Below are 19,862 nucleotides of genomic sequence, written 5' to 3'. Positions count from 1 at the left end.
TGACATTTTTAGCTGCCGCTGACTGTTTAATACCAGGAGGATAGTGAGCAGTGCCATGGTTACCTGTGCAAACCCAGCCATTAGGGATTTAGTCTCCTCCCACCTTTCTCTGTCTCTGCCATCATAAACATGTTTTCTTATACTGGCAGTGCCTTAAGATGCACATTAAAACAAGTAGTGTTATTTCAGAAACTAAATTAAAAGATATATGTTCATTGCTGCTTTTAACAGAACATTCACAGTGATAAAAAAGTAAAAAAATGCATAATGTATTCTTCATTTATATTATGTAGAAATAGAATCACTTGGAATTGATAGCTAACTTAACGTCAATTCTAATCTGTTGTTTTGCCATTTATTAGTGAAATATAGAGTGCATTTAAAGGAATATAATAGATTATTTAACTTCAAAGTCTTCGGTCTTTGGGGAATGTTTGCAAAATGAGGGGAGGAGAGTATGAACCATGGGAGTTGGTCTTTGGATACACCCTGAACTATGAGTTAGCACCACATCAGTGAAAAGAATGGATTTAAAATGTATCTGATAATTACACTTAGTTTAAACAATTAAAATGACAAGAAAAATGAATTGGACACTATTTATTTGGTTAATTTGGGCCTTTAATAATCTTTGCAAGGGACAACACACTGAAAAAGAAGGTAAGACATTTGCACTTTACCTATACAAAACATGTTATTCTCAAATTATGACAGCTAAAAATAACATTTAACTTATTTGTAGATTATAGACTTTCTGAGTTTGGCTATCATCTCTGTACACACAATGAGACCAGGCTTGTAAGCTACAATGTGGAATATATGGAGCCTTATACAGTTACAAAACTATGTGGCGGTTGGATTCCTTGGAAAACATGCAAAGTTACAAAATACCGAAAGATTCAATACACAGAATATAAAACAGTCACAGAGCAGGTGACCAGGTGTTGTGATGCCTACGAACAGGTTGGCCATTACTGCGCACTAAGTAAGTATGAATAATTTCTTACACATTTTATCAAATTATGTAATTATTATTGTTATTTAATGCTATTATTTCATGATGTAGCATGGCACTTGGTAGGAATGAACCAATCCAGCTTTTTCAGTTCCGATACTGATTTCGATACTGTTGCTTTAAGTATCTGACGATCCTCGATATCAACCAATACCAGAGTAGAGACTGAAACAAAATAAAATAAGACAAAATCAATTGAAATATGTTACGTAGCTGTTGTTTATATCTCAAGTAACCACAGAACAACTTTGTGTAAATAAAAGCTCAAACATTATAGGACTTTTCTGGGATGACAAATCTTATTACATCAGTTTATACAGTATGTCCAACCAGAATATTTACTGAACTGATATTTGGAAGTTGATATCTGATCGTATCATACCTCGATACACCGATCTCATACCAGTATCAGATCGTTGCATTACTAGTCTTGTGCATCTTTTGTTAAGTCCTCTGTGGGACAAAGCAAACCAGATGGGCCCGTGTAATAAGCACTACTGCAAATGCGCATCTCCCTGCTAATATATGGCCTGTAACTTGTAATTTCCTTTGAATGAAGTGGTGAACAGGAGTAGGGAGCTCATTGTCAAACCAGGATCTTGTCCAACAACAACTGTGCCTTGTGTCCGTGACTGTGAATGGGATACAGATTGTCCAGGCTGGCAAAAATGCTGTCAGTTTTGCACAGATCCTACAAGTCAGTATCACTTATCATTTTGCGAGTTTTCATTATTGTTAATCTAAGTTTTAATAAGTATCTTTTTAATCACAGACTCTGATTATTTTAAACGAGGAGGGTCACAGTTCAACGCAACAGTGACGATAAAAGTGGATTATAAAGATTTAATGTCCAGAGAAGGAGGACTCTACAATCACACCAGACTATTATATGCTATGGTACCAATTGTGTTGAGTACATGGGATTGATTAATAGTGCTCTGAATTTGCATTTGCATTAACAGAAAATTAAAGAGCCCATATTACTATTGTATGATCCATGTTATAATGTTTCATCATCAAAAACAGACCTGGAGTTGAGTTTAACACACGAATCCAACATATTTAGGCTGAGTTCTTATCTTAAACAGAAAACACTCTGTTCCACCTGTTCACAAGAGTCAATTTGGACCTTTAAGGAAGAACTCTCACAGTAAATGTAAATGCATCATGGCAAAAATTATATTCCCAATTTGTATTTCACCACAATAGTAATGATGATTATTATAGATGACAACTTTTACTGATTATAAAACAAGAACATTGTTGGACTTAACTTTATTTATTTGATGTCCCTACAAGGTAACTGGGGTCCTCAAGTTACATGCCTCCATCTATTACCTCAATTCACAACCTGTGCATCCATACAGAACTGCCACCTCTCTCATGATTGACTGCAGGTCCAGCCCTTCCCTTCATAACGTCACAATAATGCTCTACCAGCTCATCAAACACATCCAAGAGGTGTCTTCAGTAACTGTACAAGGTGAGAAGTAGAGCAGATTAATACTAAAGCGTAAGATCTGCCTGCGGGTTATTTTTCTCCAGAGCAACGACATTCTCACAGAGTTTTCAGTATGATTCATGTAGCAAAGAACACAGCGTTCGGGAAAAAATGACTCAGTCGCACCACAGTTTCCTTCTCCCACCACTTCTATTTGAGTGACAGTCATGTGGGATGTTTCCTGCAATAGCGGAAAATAGCAGCACTAACAAGCACGCACACGTGCACTGAGCGCACGCCCACTCTCCACTCAGAGACACAATCATGAATCAGTCACATTCATTTGCACACAGCCTTGCTAGCTCTCATTTCAACAATGTTGTTATGAATGATTTAATGTTGTTTATTATGAGTAACTGAATGGGTGATCTTCAGTCCATTAAGCTTCTATAGAATAAATAGAGTCATTTGATGTTTGAGCGTCCTTTACCCGTTCAGCTTTATGCAATCAGCTATTTTTAGAACAGTATGTTAGGCTGAAAACAGTGTGTCTGAGCCATTAGCGAGAGGGGATCATCAAACTAGTGTTCATGCTTCCTCCCTGTTCTCTTCATACATGGCCAAATACAAGAATTCTGGACTTCAATTGTAGAAAGGTAATTTTCCTCAAATCATTAGCAAATGTTTATTCATTCAGTAATAAGTGCTTCAAGGCAGTCTATTAATATCATCTGGCTGTAGTTACAAGCACACTTAAAATTTGATCAACATCAGTTTTTTTAGACAAATAAAATAAAATGTAAACAGCAAAACCATCTGATTTGTTTCTGATCATGGTCTACCTGATGACTCACATCAGATTTTTCAGGGCACATGTCATTTAAGTAAACTTAAATCAAATTAGAATCAGATTTTGGTGCTCATGTGAGCAAAGCCAGTGAGTTCAACAGTGATTGTGTAATTGTAAATACAATCAAAAAAATGTATTGCCATTGTTTTATTGCCAAACTAGGAACTTGCTTTGGTGTTATGGTGCAACTTAAAATAATTAATAATAGTGCAGTAATATAAATTATGGTCATATAAAAATAAGAACAAGGACATGCATAAAAAATAAAGTTTGACTGACTATCAAAACCAAAATAGTAAGTAGTGTTGCCAGTGGATGTGAACAAGTAACAGAAATCTGTCACAAACTCCTTAAAAGGTTAGACCCAAATGAAATTACTGTATTATTCTCCTTTGTACTGTAATGTTTTTTTGTTTGTTTTTTTAAATCACAGATATAGATGAATGCACACAGCCTTTTCTCAATGGTTGCTCTCCATATGCTGATTGCATGAACACTGTTGGCTCTTACTTCTGCACCTGTCGCCCTGGATACGCTGATGTGGACCAAACCAACCCTGGAACTAACTGCACAGGTAAAAATTTAGATTAACTAACCACCAAGTTATGTTATAAGTCATATCTGTGGAGAAAAGATCACCAAGACCAAGATTCATCAGCTGGTTTCACTTCGAGGAAACCGTCTGACCTCGCAGCATTATGATTCATTTGGTCGACCGTAGGCAGGTACTTTTTTACTTAACCAGTGGTTCCGGGGTTCTTGCAAAGAGTATTCTGATTCCTGACAGAGTCGCTGGCAAGAAAATGAAATTGAGCGGAAGCATTAGCGTGGCTAGCACTATGTAACTTTTCTCCATGTATTTCTTAACCTGGAATGTTCCATACTATCACACTAAACCTATCTCCACGGAGACAAGCAGAAGATGCTATTGGATGAGGTCTTGCTATGCAGTATTTGATGCTTTAAATGTAATTTCATTGTTTTCTATGACAATGACAATAACATTTTGAAAAATAAAAAGATAAAAATAAAACATGAAGATAATAGCTCATATCTGTGCAGAGGTGACCCCTTACAGTAAAAATACATGCAATAAAACACCCATAACTTAATACCATACTTTGGAATATTACAAACAAAGCATTTCCATGGTGGCGACCCACCCATCGGAAAAATGACATAGTGCACTTTTAAGTTGCAAGAAAAAACATTGCTAAAGAGATACTAAAGAGGTGTAACATAGTTGTTTTTTCAACTAAATGTTCAATGTTATAGTGTCCATTTGGATAAATTATGATAATGCAAAAATTACAATATTATTCTACAGCTATGCCCACCTCCACACTGAAGACTACATCCTTTTCTCCCATGAGCACAGCAAGCACTTTCAGCAGAACTACAACAGAGTCACTGACCACCATTATTTCGAATAATACAACTTACACCAATGAGACGCAACCACCAACAACTTGCTGTAAGTTTTTTTTTATTTTTTTTATTCATTACAATTACAATCTAATTCCACTTCTTTTTGGCTCTAGCAGCTCCCTCCATCACCAGTTTGAAAGTAGCCAATGTCACTGCTACATCATTTTGTGTCTACTGGTCTAGCCAATTCCCAAGAAACCAAAGCTACAGTGTTGTTCTCCGTAATGGGTCAAAGGTCATCTATTTTAATGATACAAGTCAAACAATGCTGGCAATGACAGGTCTACAGGCTGGAGCACTCTATGTGGTCATTGTTACACCTCATGCATGTGGGAGCCAGGGAAACAGCGCACAGCTGACCGTTAAGACAGGTAAGAAAAGTGAACGCAGACGAAATATGTATGACTCTTCAGTACCTGGATGGAGTTTAAATGTTCCTCTGATACTGTGGGCTTAGAGATGGACAATATATCAAAATATTGATATAAAATTACATAAAAAAATGAAAAGTATGCCTCATTTATGTTATCAAAATTAAGATTCAAATTTTAAAAAGTGTTAAAAAGAAAAAAAATACATGATCATTCAATACAAAGAAACACATTTTGATATTGTTTTGCTGCTTTATCACACAGCACTACCGCGAAGCAATAGCAATAATGGTAATGTTTTTTTTTCTTTGGTTATCTTATGGGATTCAACTAATAATCACTGTGTATTAAAAATATTTGTAATGATACAGTATTTAAAGCAACACCGTTTAACTTTGTGGAGGTGGCACACTACCTGCATGATTCCATGGAAATCAAACATTAAAACCCACACTTTGGATCATTCTCCATGGAGATAAACAGATCATTCTGTGGAATATTATAGTCAAAGGAACAGCATTTCCATGGAAACAAGCAGGAGGCCAAATAAGTGAAGATGCACGTTTTTCAGTGACAGCATGGTTTTATTTTGTCTACTTTCAGCTTTAAAGTTACCCGGATGAGCTTTAAGATCACAAAATATGAAACTATAAAAATCGGCTTATGTGCAAACTACATCAGACTTTTCTCTCATCCTTTATTTCTTTCCATCTACCACTTAATTGATACTTTGCAATGCCATCACGCTAGGGGTGCTGTACATGTATCTCTATTGGTGAAATGTTCAGAGATAATCATGGAGACACAGTTCACACATGAGCAACGTTTTAAATAACCTGAAAACTCCAGAAAAAATACAAATGGATTTTAAAAACACATTTTCAGGAGTCTGCGATCAATACGAGTGTTTAGGTGTTTGATTTTCAACCAAAAATATGATCAACTGAAAAACTGCTGGCAAATGCTAGTGAGCTTGTGACTGTACTTTTATGTGAAAGAGACTTATTTAGCAGCACAAATCATCTCACCTTCTGAGTGTGCTTTTGTTCAGATTGTGTTAAAATAAAGCTCAGATTAAAGTCTAACTTGAATAACAGTTCGCTTCACACCCCCAGAGAATATCTGACGACATCAGCTGCAAAGTATCAATATAAAGCTAGATTAATCATTAAAGAGAAGTCAATTTGTCACAATCTGCAACCATCTGTGACAATCAAAGTGTGACTAAGAGCTGATTTGTGCTTCTGAATCCACTCTGAGAGAAAAAGAGGGTTTCACTTGCTTTCTCTTTGTAGATGCTCAGACTTTGAATGCCACGGCTCGTCTCACTAATGTTAACTACACCAGCGACTTAGAAAATACCTCCAGCTCTGCCTACACAAACCTCAGTGCCGACATCTACATGGAGGTAAGCAGAATCAGTACAGGGGCTGCACAGTTATGGAGAAAGTCTAATAGGTTAAAGGTCCTATATTACACAAAATTGATTTGTGAGCTTTTAGTCATGTGGGAATGTTGATACATTCTCAAAAACATACCTGGAGTTTTGTTTTGTTTCATTCACACATATTTAAGTAATCCTGCATTATTGGCTGTCTATATCCCCAAAGCTCAAAATGCTGATATTTTTAGCCTCATGCTGCTTTAGTCTACAATACACTAAAACAACCATAAGTTTTTGTCTTTTTTTGTTTTGTTTTAATAGTTTTGCCTTAGTTGAAATTTCCACAGAAAATCTCCAATATCTGCTGGTGCCCAGAGGAGTGAAGCAGTTTAAATGAGGCTAAAACTGTAGCTGTAGCTTCAAGATTTGGCACTTCTATGGCTGCAAACTATTTAAGCGATTCTAGAGAGAAAGAGTATGGAGTTTAAAAACACAGTAGAGCACTTCCTGTTTTACCACTTGAAGACAGCACAGGGTGTCTTCTGTTATATAGAAAAATCCAGCCTAAATATGCAGGGTTTGTGTATTAAGCCAGTGTTTCTGAAACTTTTTTCTGGGGAAACATATAAATAAATATAAAAGTCACAAACCTTCATGACCCAAATCAATAGAGATTATTCGTAAATCACAAAACAAAGGTGGATTTGACCGTTATTGAGCATTAATGAGGATATTTTATTGTTGACTGAGTGATCATGTCCGTCTGAACAATTAGTATTACTCAAGTTTTAAACAATGAAAAACAGTTATTGAACCAGCAACAACATATCCATAAGTCACCTATTTGAGCATCAAATGTAGCCCATTTCTTTTTCTTTTCAACATTCAATTGAACCAGAAATATTGGAACAAAATAGTCAATAAAAAAATTACAAAAAGATTAGAAATTATTCAAAACATGTCTTAACATTTCAACATTCCTAATGAGATCGTTGGGCCTGTCTGCGTTTTTGTAGCATGTTCCAGTCCGAGGTGCAGGAGGAGAGTGCAACATGTAGATCAGGCGCATCTCAGACGACCCCAAAAAAATCTCTTGCGACCCACCTGAGAGTCTTTGGGAAACAATGTGTTAAACATGTGTGAATGACACAAAACAACTCCTGGTATGTTTTTGATGAGGAAACAACATTATAACAGATCAAAAATTTGCCCTTTAAGGTTAAGGTGTCTTTTTTCTTAAATTTGACATGCACACATTCAGAACACAGACAAAATGCATACGATAAGAGTTATCAGTTGTGCAGAATGACCTTATTCAAAAAGGCAATGGCTGCTGGGACAAAACTGTCTCAATATGTTTTAAAATGTGATTGATTTTTACAAACACGGCCATTAATATTTGAGTAAAGACTAAAATATGAACTGATAAACTAATAAAAAAATTCCATGCATTTAAAAACATGTTTGCAAAAATCAAAAAACTAAAGAGTTAACTGCAACTGTTTTTCTTCAATAAAAAGACAGGACATTTAGTAATTTACAGAGGGCTTTTTAACACCTAAATAATTACAGTCTTGGTGATTTGATAATTGCACGATTTGATTGTGATATATTGTGCAGTCCTAATCAGTACTGGTTCTATTCTAAGTCTGACATTCATACAAAAAGGTCAGTTGTTTCATCACCATGACATACCCAACACTGACGTCATTATCAGATCTACAGGTCTCTGCCCCCTGAGATGAAGGCCTTGGTCGACTCAGGCCAAGTGAGAATTGAGATCACAGGTTTTACCCCGGGCAGCGTAGTCGTCAGCTTCACCCTTGTCTTCACCCTGACTCAAAGTGAAGATATCAGCAATGTTACATCCGCCGTGTTAACCTCCCTTATGGACAGCTCTAAATATGAAGTGGACTCAAAGAACATAAAAATCATGGGTAATACGGCAGTAAATGTTATTCTGGTTTAAGTGCAAATGTGTTTCTAATAATTACTTGGTTTGGTGGGATAGTACCTGTGATAAATATTTATCACCGTTTTACATCACTAAAGTGGCAGTTTGTGGGGAAAGTACAAAGATAAAGGAAGTATTTGTGAGTTCTAAAATGGAGTATCTATGTGTTATTAATACTGAAACTTTCACCACTTTGATCCAAAATGAATGAGAATGAATGAGAAAAGCATTCATCTGGCAGTGTTGTCATATATTTCTCTTTGTTAAAAAATTGTGTGAATTAGATGAGCTTTGGTCCTTGTTTACCATATGGTTCCTGCAAATAAGTAAAATTAAGTAAAAAACTTGAAAAAAGAGCAACATTTTTAGAAAAATCTTAAATTATGTTAACTATGTTTCAATGAAATCAATAGCCTAACCTGTCATATGCACTTTTATGCACTTTTTTGAATAATTAAAGAGCACTGCACAAACTAAAACTCGGACATGTTTCTGCAGATCGTGATGAATGTGCATTAAAAGAGCACGATTGCTCTCCATTTGCAACATGCAATAACACCTGGGGGTCTTACACCTGTACTTGCTGGAAAGGGTTCGTGGATGTCAGCCCAGAAAGGCCCGGTCGATCATGTGAAGGTATAAACCAGACAAATGTAAAATGTGCAAATCATGTTAGAATATGTTCCATCAAATCATGGCTATATTTATCGTACGTAGAAATACAGATTATCATAAGTACAAATCAGACTGTGAGCATGTGGCAGGAACAACTTCCATGACAACCAAATCTATTTTCTTCACAACAGCTGCCACAGCCACCTCAGCCAAAACAACCACCTCTGCTGCCCCAACAACCAGTTCTGTTTCCCCGACCATTACCACACCCCAAACAACCACCACTAACGTCGTAACAACCACTCGTACTTCCATGACAACCACCACTGCTCCCACAACAACCACTTCTGTTGGTCCGACCACTACCACAGCCAAAACAACCACCACTCCTGCCCCAACAATGTCCACCACTGCCTCAACAACTACCACTGTCCCAACAACCACAAATGCTTCCATGACAACTATCACTACTTCCTCAATTACCACAACTGCCCGAACAATGACCTCTGCTGCTCTGACCTCCAGCATTGCTACCACCACAACAACCACCAAAACCCAAACAACCACCATCGCACCAACATCCACTAATGTTTCTATGATGACCAACTTTGCTACCGTGATAGCCACCTCTGTTGCGCCAACAACAACCACCAATGCTACCTTGACTACCTCCACAACTGCCTTGACAACCACCACAGCCCAAACAACTACCACTGCTGCCCCAACAACAGCCACCAGTGCTACCCCGACTACCTCCACAACTGTCTCAACAACCACCAAAGCCCCAACAACCATTAATACTTCCATGACAACCACCTCTGTTGCCCCTACAACCACCACTGTTGCCAGAACAACCAATACTACATCACTGCCAACTTCTGCCACAATGTCCACCAGTCTATTAACAACTTCAGTTTCCACGACTACTGCAACCACCATTTCATTAACATCAACTACTAACAGGCCTACAATCGCAAGTTCTACAAGCAACACAACAACAGTCCCCACTACCAGTTCCCCCCATCGCTCTGGTATCATAACAGTAAACATCTCTGCATCCGGGGCCATTACAGTGACGTGCAATATGGACTCCATCACGGTTACTGTTGCCAAGGACTTCCTCCAGAGCAGTCAAATCACAGAGGCTGCTCTCTACCTGGGCATGGCAGACTGTGGGGTCAACGGAGGGAATTCCACACATGCCCAGCTGACAGTGGACTGGGACGAGTGCAACACTGTTCTAATGCAGGTGAGTGGCACTTTTCATTGTCTTGTATAAGGGCAGGGCAATTAATGTCAAATGTCTAAAGTCAATAATATGCTTTGGTATATTTAATTTAGGGGTCTACAGTCAATTCAGCATGTGGTTGGGACTATTTTGGGGGGTTTTAAAGGCCCTATATTACACAAAATTGACTCGTGTGAGCATTAAGCCATATTAGAATGATGTTATCTTCTCAAAAACATACCTGGAATTGTGTTTTATATCATCCAAACATGTTTCAGTAACCCTCTGTCTACATCCTTAAAGTTCAAAATGCTGTTCCACCTTCTCGTGTCATGAGGTGGTAGTTTTCAGGTTCACAGCTACCTTTTACCTTTATTTTAACAGAGATTATACAAATTATTCTAGTGAAGGTGAATAAAGTTTAAAAAACACAGTGGAGCACTTCCTTTTTTAAGACATGACATCACAAGGTGGAGCAGAATATTTTCTGTTTGAGAGATGAATTCAGCCTAAATATATAGGGCTTGTGGTTAAATGTGTGAATCAAACAAAACACAACTCAGCACAAGTATATTTTGATGAGGAAACAACATTATAACATACAGTAGATCAGGCCTTTTAAATTTCCCTGATTAAAAGTCTGTCTTGCTCAGTCATACCTTGTGTTATATAAAAACCTGTGAATAACCAGTCTTTATTGTCCTTTAGAATGACAGCTACTATACTGCCTCTGTAACCCTGTTTAACACCATAAACACCAATGAGGGGTCTAAGATACGACTGCAGATACCTGTCATCTGCACATACAAGAATAATATGCTCATTACATCTGACTTCGGCTCAGTGGGGTAAGCCACAACATCTGAATAATGTTTAAAAGAATAAAATCATTATATGAGATCAATGATTTTTGTGACCAAAAGTGTGTACATACAATTAATATGTGCTGTCTTTTCTGGTAGAGGGACTGCTACTTTTTTATATGCTGCTATATGCATTGACACTGACATTATCTTGCAAATATTCAAGTGTTTATAATGTTCAGATATAACTCAAATGCCTTCTTACTCACAGTAAGGGGCAAGGTCACCCCTCTACAGATCTAACCTGTAACTTGCTTCCTCTTGTCTCCATTAAGATAAATTTGCTAAATATTATACTGTGGAACATTCCAGGCAAAGTAACAAGAAACATCTCTATGGACCATAGACTGTATAAAAGAATATACTGTAAAAAAAGACACATATATGGTCTATGTTATGGACATAAGAAGGTAGCTGGCCCTCCACCAGAAAAGTTACATAGGACATCTTTCTGTAAGTTCTGAGTTGTTTAATCCATTTATACCATGGTTCCAACAACTGAAAATAGTTAACTTTTAAATCTGACCTTTTAAACTTTTTGGCTGTATGTGGAAACATTAGTTCCTGTTTTTGTTTAAGCTAGTCCCTCATAACAGTACTTAATCTGCTTACTCATTACCATGGTGAGGTGTCATGATATAGTGTGGTTAGTTAACTGTAGCCAGACTAAACGTAACGCATGACATTTAGTATTAGAATTGTCACTGATCATTGTATTGCTGGATTTCAGATGACGTCACAATATTGTACAGGCCAATCCCATTTAATACAAAGAGGGCAGGTCAAATTAATCATGTTAAAATGCTGATTTTTTTGTTGTAAATAAAGTGAGTTAGTCGTTGAAAAAAATGATCAGGTTAAATATTTGTGTATTTATTTTTTGGATATTTCATGACAGATTTCATGATATAATGGAATCAATAGGAAAAACTGCCTCTAGCCCCCATCTGGCAGTATGACGTCATCACATAATCTGAAAACTGCCAATAATTACCCTTACCCCATATTCAGGTACGATATGATCAAGGACGTGATCTCGGGCTCAGGGATGTTCCATGTGACGGTGCAGCTGATGAATGGCTCTGTGCCTCTGCCCCATAACTACAGCCTGTCCCCCAGTGAGGCCGTGCTCCTGGTGGTCAGCCTCAACACATCAGTGGACAAGATCAAAGTGGTCATCAACAAGTGCTGGGCCACCCCCACCCCATTCCCAATACCGGTGTCCAGCTACATCTTCATGGATAACAGGTGAGGACTGGAATATGTTGTACATAAAGGTGCACTGTGTGGTGGATGACTTGTCTCCATGGAGATGCTAGTGCTTTACCTGAAATGTTCCACAGTATGGCATTGAACAGATCTATCTCTTACTTATTCAATTACAGATGTTTTTTTTATTGCTCAAAAATTCCTTGAAAGACATTCATTTACTTTGAGTGGGGTCTCCTCTCCACAGTTCAGACTTTTACCTTTTAACTTTTTAACTTTTTCAGTTAAGTTTAAAGTTTAATGCCATACTGTGGAACACTCCTGGCAAAGCAATGACATCTTCATGGAGACAAGCAGGTGGCAAATAGTGAAACTTTGATTGAGGATTTGTAATACTCAATGTCAGTGCAAAATATTTAAATCTTCTGTTTAGCAACACATTTTAATATAGACTTTGACTAAAAGTACTTTCTTAGTTTTTGAGTTTTAGTCAGCTGAATGTCTATTTAAAAGTGTAATTATAAAATACTTTTAACTAATTAAATCAGCTCCTACAAAGCACCAGACCTAGACGTTGGTTTTGAGTTTGGTTCAAAACACACTGATGACAATTTTCTTTTATGTAAACTTTTATATTTTATTGAAAACACATTTTAACATTTTGTTTTGGTTTTAGTCCTCATAAAATGCCTTTTTCTTAGTTTGTTAACTTTTGGTCTGCAAAAATATTATGGAATACATTATTCAGTATGTACCTGCTATATCTGGCTTTCAGGTGTTCATTGAATCCTTACACCACGGTTATAACTAATGGGAATTCCAGCACTTCCAGCTTGTCTGTGCAGATATTCTCCTTTGTAGATCTCAGCATCATCTATCTGCACTGCCAGGTGGAAATATGTGTGGAAATTGGTCTGGACTCCTGCGCTCCTGTAAGTAGAGAGGCAGAAGCCAATATCTCGTAATTTGTCACAGTTTCTTCCTGCACTAGATATTTTTAAAATGTTAATTTAGTGATATTGTCAAGCTCTGTGTTCAATTTCAGGACTGTCTGCAGAGAGCTTCCCGCTCTGGCAACACTGTTGGAAAAGGTCTAGGGACTTCTGGACCTCTGCTCAGGCTGTATGAAGGTAAGAAATCACCAAAAGACTTTTTAAAAACATCTTATTCTGCATAAAACCCGTAGTTTAGATCTGTACAAACATGTTCTGTGATTCTTGTATTAGCTTGTCAGTTTATATTTCAGTTTTACTGGCAATTTTATTAAAATTAATTAATTAAAATGTGAACATTGAACTTAATTCTGTTATTAAATCATAAATTGCAAATCTCATCATAATGCTTGTCAGATCGCAATTAGATATTTTCCCAAATCAGTTAGCCCCAAATTAGAATAATACTTTATTTGGCTCATTTCATTTTGTTTTTGCAGAAACCTTTGAAGAGGAATTCGACAAAGTCTCAATAATTGGACTGTCCTGTCTTGGCGTGGGGCTGGCAATCTTCTTCATCATTGGTTTTGTCTGTCTTTTCTATTACCAAAGGAATCGCATTGGAAATTACAACTTCACCAACAAACCCAAAGAAGAAAATGCTTCTTTTACTGCAATATCTTGAAGAAGAATCTGAAATAACAAATGTTTGCGGTACTTGCACAGCAACTTGCTCAGCCTTTGCACTGCTACAATACACCTCAGGGGGGCACTCTTCACTTTATTATTTATAGAATATCTACAAAAGCATAACCTTGAAAGTGCGTAAGAAAGGTTTATATGATTCTCAGATTTTGACTTAATTTGGTGGGATAATACCTGCTCTAAATATAAATTATAGTTTTACAATGATCAATAACCAAATTGTGCAGAAAAATCGAAAAAAAAAATTCAAAATTACAGGAAGTAGAAAGTTTCATATTGATCAAAAGTTCAACACAAATTTCACACAAAACACATTTTTTCAGATTCCTAAACTATTATTTAAACAAGATGAAGGTGTTTTCTTATATTTTTATTTGTTAAATAATAATTTCTGTGTACATTAGAGGAATTTTGACCCAGTGTACTTCAGATTGCTAAGTAACAGTTAAGAAAAACCATAGGGTGATGTCACGATTTCCAATCAGGAATTTTTAAAAATGTATTTATTTATTTATTTTCTTTGTTTTGTTTTTTTCGTTTTTTCGTAAAATTTTAAATATGATGATTTAATGTATTTTTGTGAAATGAGTAGTTCAACCTGTCATAGGCACTTAAAGTCAAGAATCTGAGTTGTGTCATGAAATTGACTCAAAGGAATTGCACATTAATGAATCACAAGAAATATGCTGCCTTATAATTGTTAAAGGAATAGGGCTTATTCAATTGCAGCAAAGTGTTTTTTTGTTTGTTTGTTTTTTTTAAATTGCAAAGAACCTGTGGTGAATATATTTATTTATTTATTTATTCATCATGTTGCCTCAGCTATTGTCAAATAGCTGCAATATTTTAAAGATAATAAGCATAATGTTTAGCCTATAGTAGTATTATATTTATAGAATGCGCAGTTGTACTGAATCACTGTAAAAGTTATATCTTATAATCAAATAATCAAAACTGAAAAATAAAACAGGCCTGTGCAGAGGGAGCAGCCAGCCACTTGAGGACGCTACAACTCTGTTTTGGGTTTTGCTTTCACACCTTTGTACAGGACCAGCGCAAAATGGCTTCCTGCAAACACGTTTTTGTAAGCATATTGTTACATTGCTTTTTTTTGTTTTGTTTTGTTTTGGTTTTTTTTGTTATTTCCCTCTCTATGACAGCGCCAAAGGCCAAGAAACAAGGTAACAGAATAATCACACCGTTTGCATGAGGCCTACCCACCGTTTGACTGAAAGTTGGCATCACGTGGCGCATACTGAACAGTGAACCGTGAACCCAGGGCTTTGTTTTTGTGTGAGGTGCTCCCTTGGGTGCTTCCCAGTCCCCGGAGACCTGCGGTGAAGGGGGGGCTGCCTCACTTACTGGAACAGTGTGGTCAAAATGAAACTAGAGGAATATGTCTGGCATACTGTTGCCATGGCAATTTTATGGCGGCCATCTTGTAATTGTTAGAAATTCTATTAGAAAACAGGGCCAGACATTTGATTGAATAAAGACCTTAAATTGAATTCTGTAATTGTAGTTTGGAAGTTCAAGTAATGCATGGAACTAGCTGTCTCAATCAGGACCTGTTTTCACTGAATTATGAAAAATAATATTACATTTATTTACTTATTAGTGCGTAACAGGCCTACAGTTAAGTTAATATAGAATTACTGTATGTTTGCCATGTTAATACACTATGTGGCCACATGCATTGATATTATTATTCACATATTTAGATAATAATCTAATTAATATTATTATTGGGGAAAAACAGTAGTATTGTTATTCGATTATTAGATAAAGATCAAATAAAAAGTAAAATAAATTCAATGAATAAAGTAAATTCATTATTTTGCATGAGTACAGTCAGAACATGGCTGGTCACTGGACGTCCTCTAGCATCATTTATACCACATTGATACTACCCATCTGGAGGCCCATGGTTGCCCCTCCTCTTAATTAACCCATTCAGCCTCACCGCCTGAGACCTGGCAACCCGTGTCCATGGCAACGGCCCAGAGCTGGATGAAAGCGGCAATGGGGAGAGGGAGGGCGAGCAACAACAACTGCTATCAAAGGAGTGAGAAAGAGCGGGGAATAAATCTGATTTAAAGCGTGACAAGGCACACGTAGAATTTTGGGTTACATACAGTGAGAGGTATGTATTCATGGGGTTTAGAATGAGGAAAAGTTCGGACCTTTGTTATAGCAAATCAACAAATCAAAACTGAATAGGCCTATTATATCTTCAGAATGGTCAACCGTCCTCAAAATGGCACCATGTAATAGGATGTTGAGCTCCACGGATAAGGAAAATCACTAGGTATATTTAAATGGAGAGTAAAATATAACTAGAATAACCAGATAATGATTCCATTTTCCTTGTGGTGTGTGTTAAAATGGACAAAAAAAGAAGATCATAAAAAAACATCTGGTCACGTGTCTGTTAATGCTCAGATTTTTAGAGTAACTTGTATTTGGAAGACAAAGTACAATGGATTTTAAATAACTTAATTTTTGTCTTTGCTTTTCTAGGCAAAACCTGTATAATCTGTCAGAAAGAAGTCTGATTACTCACATCACATTTATCGATTTAAATGTAATTTCAGTAATCTCATAACTCCAAAAATCAGTCAGGCCACACAATTGTATCTGCAACATGATACTGTCTACTCCATCTTCCATCCTCCCCCTTCTCTTCCCTGGATTCTTGGAGGTCACGGTGGCTTCAGACATGGTCATTTATTATATATTACACTGCAGTTCTATAAACTCATACCATAGGCTTGGTTGCATGCTATCCAGACACACCTCTATGCAGGCACTGGGCACGGTTCATTATTATTTTATTAAACATCTTCATCCTGTTGTCATGCTCAGGGTTGGTCGGTGTTGGAATTGCAACTGCGAGACAGGTAAAACCATTTAGCTGTTTGTGTATTGTAGATGTTGGAATGTGTTTTTGTCCTCGTGTTCACCATAACTGTATAAAAAAAAAAAAAATAAATAAATAAATGAACAACACTCATAAGGTTGTATAAAAAATAAATCCCCAAAACTATATCCAGATACTAATCAATACCAGAACAACTAGATACTCATTTGAACTGATAGCACTTGTGAAAATACTTAAATAGCACAAAATTGGAGCTTTTCTGAATTGATATTATTATTAATATGAGATAACAGGCCCAGATGCATAAGAATTTCAAAAGGGTGCACAAACAATACTCAAGTGTCTTTAGTTTACACACCTAAAATGAGTTTGCAAACAATTTTAAATAAAGTTACAACTGGACCTGAATGATGTGATATTATTGGAACTACTACTTGTGTCAAAACTCACTTACTCTTTCTAGTTTAGTTACTGATACTGTGTAATTTCAAGACAAATTTACAGTTGTGCTAATGGCCACAGATGCTGCATATTTAATTTATGACCTATCATTAAAATTGATGCAGTTCACTTCCTACACCAGCACAGTGTGGGTTGAATAATGTGTACGAACAATCATAAGCTTCTACATGTGGGCTCCCCGGTTGCTCTACGATGTTGTCCGTTACACAATTTGAACAATTATGCAAATTAGACCTTTCAGTGTAAAATAAAAGCAGCTGTCATGCGCATGTTACGAAACAACAAATGGACAAGAAAAACCCTGCAAAACACAGAGCAATACATGCTTTGACAAGAAACGCCATTAAAGCTGCCACTGTGGATTGCTTCAACCACTTTGTGTTTATAGGTTTAATGAGGTCCCTAGAAACCCATTTTCTGTTTACCATCTGTAGGTTGTAAACGACCGTGTACCAGCCACAAATGAGACGTGCTATTTCTGCAAATAGACTGAGTGCACACAGATTTATGACAGTGGAGATGCTCTAGATCTTTGATTCTTGACAAAAATGCTGCTGTGAAAAATCATTAACCTGATTTTGTAGAGTTCCTCAAAGTAGAAATGAAACAGGATTGTTATAACTCTTTTGCTGTATTATTGTAGTTACTTTTTTATTTAGTTTCCTCTAATTTAACACTTATAATGTTAAAATATAACTCTGTATATTAAGTGTCACGAGGCAGAATTGTAATTATTGAATCTACATTACCTTTATTGTTTCAGTGCAGTAACTTTAAAGATGCATTAAGTAACTTTTCTGGAGGAGGGCTGCCTCAAGCTACCTACTTGTTTCCATGGAGATTTCATGTTTCAGAGTATGGCATCATTAAATGTATGTATCTCCAGACAGACTAGCAGGTGATGCCACTAGGCCAAGTTACCAGTTAAATCCGTGGTGAGGAGCGCTTTGTAAGAATGTATGTTTTCCAAGTAGGGATGTAACAATAACCAAAATATTGCGATATCCTATCATCAAAAGTCTCACAATTATACCGTGGGCTGCAACAATATATCGAATTACAAGCTCCTTTGCTTAAATGCATGGTTTTATAGTAGCAACAGCTTATGAACATCAGAAACTACATATCCCGTGATTGATTTCATTGCTGACAACATGAAGAAATATGTTTTTTTACTTGAATTTTTGGGATTATGATGGAAATAATTCACACCAAAATCTTGTCCTAACAAGCAAAAACGTGTCCTATCTACAATTATATTAGCCTTTTCAAAACATCGCAATAAATATCGTACCGTGAGATGTATATCGTGATAATATCACACCGTGAGATTTGGATATCGTTACACCCCTATTTCCAATTATTACTGTGCATAAAACTGTAATTGAATAAATGCAAGATAGAAATATTTAATGCCATACTGTTAAACATTCTAGGCAAGACAAAACATCTCGATGGACTCAAGTAGGTAGGCCATAACTCACATCGGAAAAGTTACACTGTGCATCTTTAAGTCATGAACTGTTGGCATAGTACTTTGCATAATGTGATAAAGATCAGCAAGGTAAAAGCAACATTGAAATATTTGTGTTCGCTTGTACTATTTTATTAACACTAAAATCAGTTAACTAAATACAGTACAGTTTGGATACTTAATGGTTGATTTCGATGATGTTGACATACTATACTGTATTAGCACCATTGCAATAAGATAAAGGGAAAACAACCAATGTGCCATTTTTCAAACATGCGTGACTGAAATGTAGGAGCTCCGTGGGCCTGGAGCTCCTGGACCTTTGTAATGGGATGTGCCTTATGTTACTATGCAAATATAATTGTAAATTCTAAATCTCTGGTAGCATTTATAATAACTACACTTGAACTAGCCTGAAAAAGCATGAACAAGGACTTAAAGGTGTATTGTGTAACGTTTCTGGTAGCCCGTCCACCACCTGCTAGTCTTTTTTGCCTTGGAATGTTCCACAGTGCTGTATTAAACTTGTCTGTTTTGCCTTTAGTCCGTTTTTATTGCCTCCAAATACTATGAAAAACAGGCATTCTTAGATAAGGGTCAGTCCACCTTAGTTCAACCCATGAGTTAAACCTTACTTTAAAATTTTTTTTATGAAACTTGGTAGGTAAATCATAGCCAGAAAAGCCAAAATTTCAATTGAACCAACCAATTCATTTTTTTAAACTTTTTTGCGTGGTTGCTGAATTTCAAATTGCATTTACTCAGCAATTACTGGTCCGATATCAAAAACCAAGGTATCTCTGAAAAGGGGACATCATAAGGAATCCAAATCTGGCATGGGGGTAATTCAACGTCTAAGTAAATTTGTGTGAAAATTAAAAAGAAAACCCCTCCAGATTTTTTATATGTTGTTGTAGACATATAGGGCTACATTTTACAGGCGTGTCCCTTATTGTCAGTTTCAAGGTCAAAATATAGGTCAAAAGGTAATTAATCTCAATATTTTGATACCTTATGATGTCCCCTTTCCAGAGATACCTTGGTTTTTGA

The 19,862-nt window shown here is 36.5% G+C and overlaps 2 protein-coding genes across 2 annotated transcripts in view; both read left to right on the top strand.

Moving 5' to 3' along the window:
* Positions 1-878: 878 nt before the first annotated feature.
* On the top strand, positions 879-15,012 carry umodl1 (uromodulin-like 1). Its single transcript, XM_055148893.1, has 16 exons — positions 879-985; positions 1,575-1,712; positions 1,788-1,912; positions 2,315-2,498; positions 3,740-3,880; positions 4,634-4,780; positions 4,848-5,105; positions 6,401-6,513; positions 8,207-8,426; positions 8,942-9,079; positions 9,250-10,307; positions 10,995-11,134; positions 12,161-12,397; positions 13,134-13,290; positions 13,404-13,488; positions 13,791-15,012. Coding segments are annotated over exons 1-16 (3,327 nt in total). The 5' UTR covers positions 879-984; the 3' UTR covers positions 13,976-15,012.
* Positions 15,013-15,045: 33 nt separating this feature from the next.
* mogat2 (monoacylglycerol O-acyltransferase 2) overlaps positions 15,046-19,862 on the top strand; it is a 36,705-nt gene continuing 31,888 nt past the window's right edge. Inside the window, exon 1 of the mRNA XM_020930317.2 lies at positions 15,046-15,176. The gene's annotated coding sequence lies outside the window, so the exon portion shown is untranslated. The remainder of the gene's footprint in view (positions 15,177-19,862) is intronic.

The sequence above is a fragment of the Boleophthalmus pectinirostris genome, unplaced genomic scaffold (genome assembly GCF_026225935.1).
Source record: "Boleophthalmus pectinirostris isolate CB_2022bp ecotype Guang Dong unplaced genomic scaffold, ASM2622593v1 HiC_scaffold_12, whole genome shotgun sequence".
Classification (NCBI taxonomy): domain Eukaryota; kingdom Metazoa; phylum Chordata; class Actinopteri; order Gobiiformes; family Gobiidae; genus Boleophthalmus; species Boleophthalmus pectinirostris.
The sequence above is the reverse complement of the archived record's forward strand: the minus strand, read 5'-3'. Positions and strand labels throughout refer to the sequence as shown.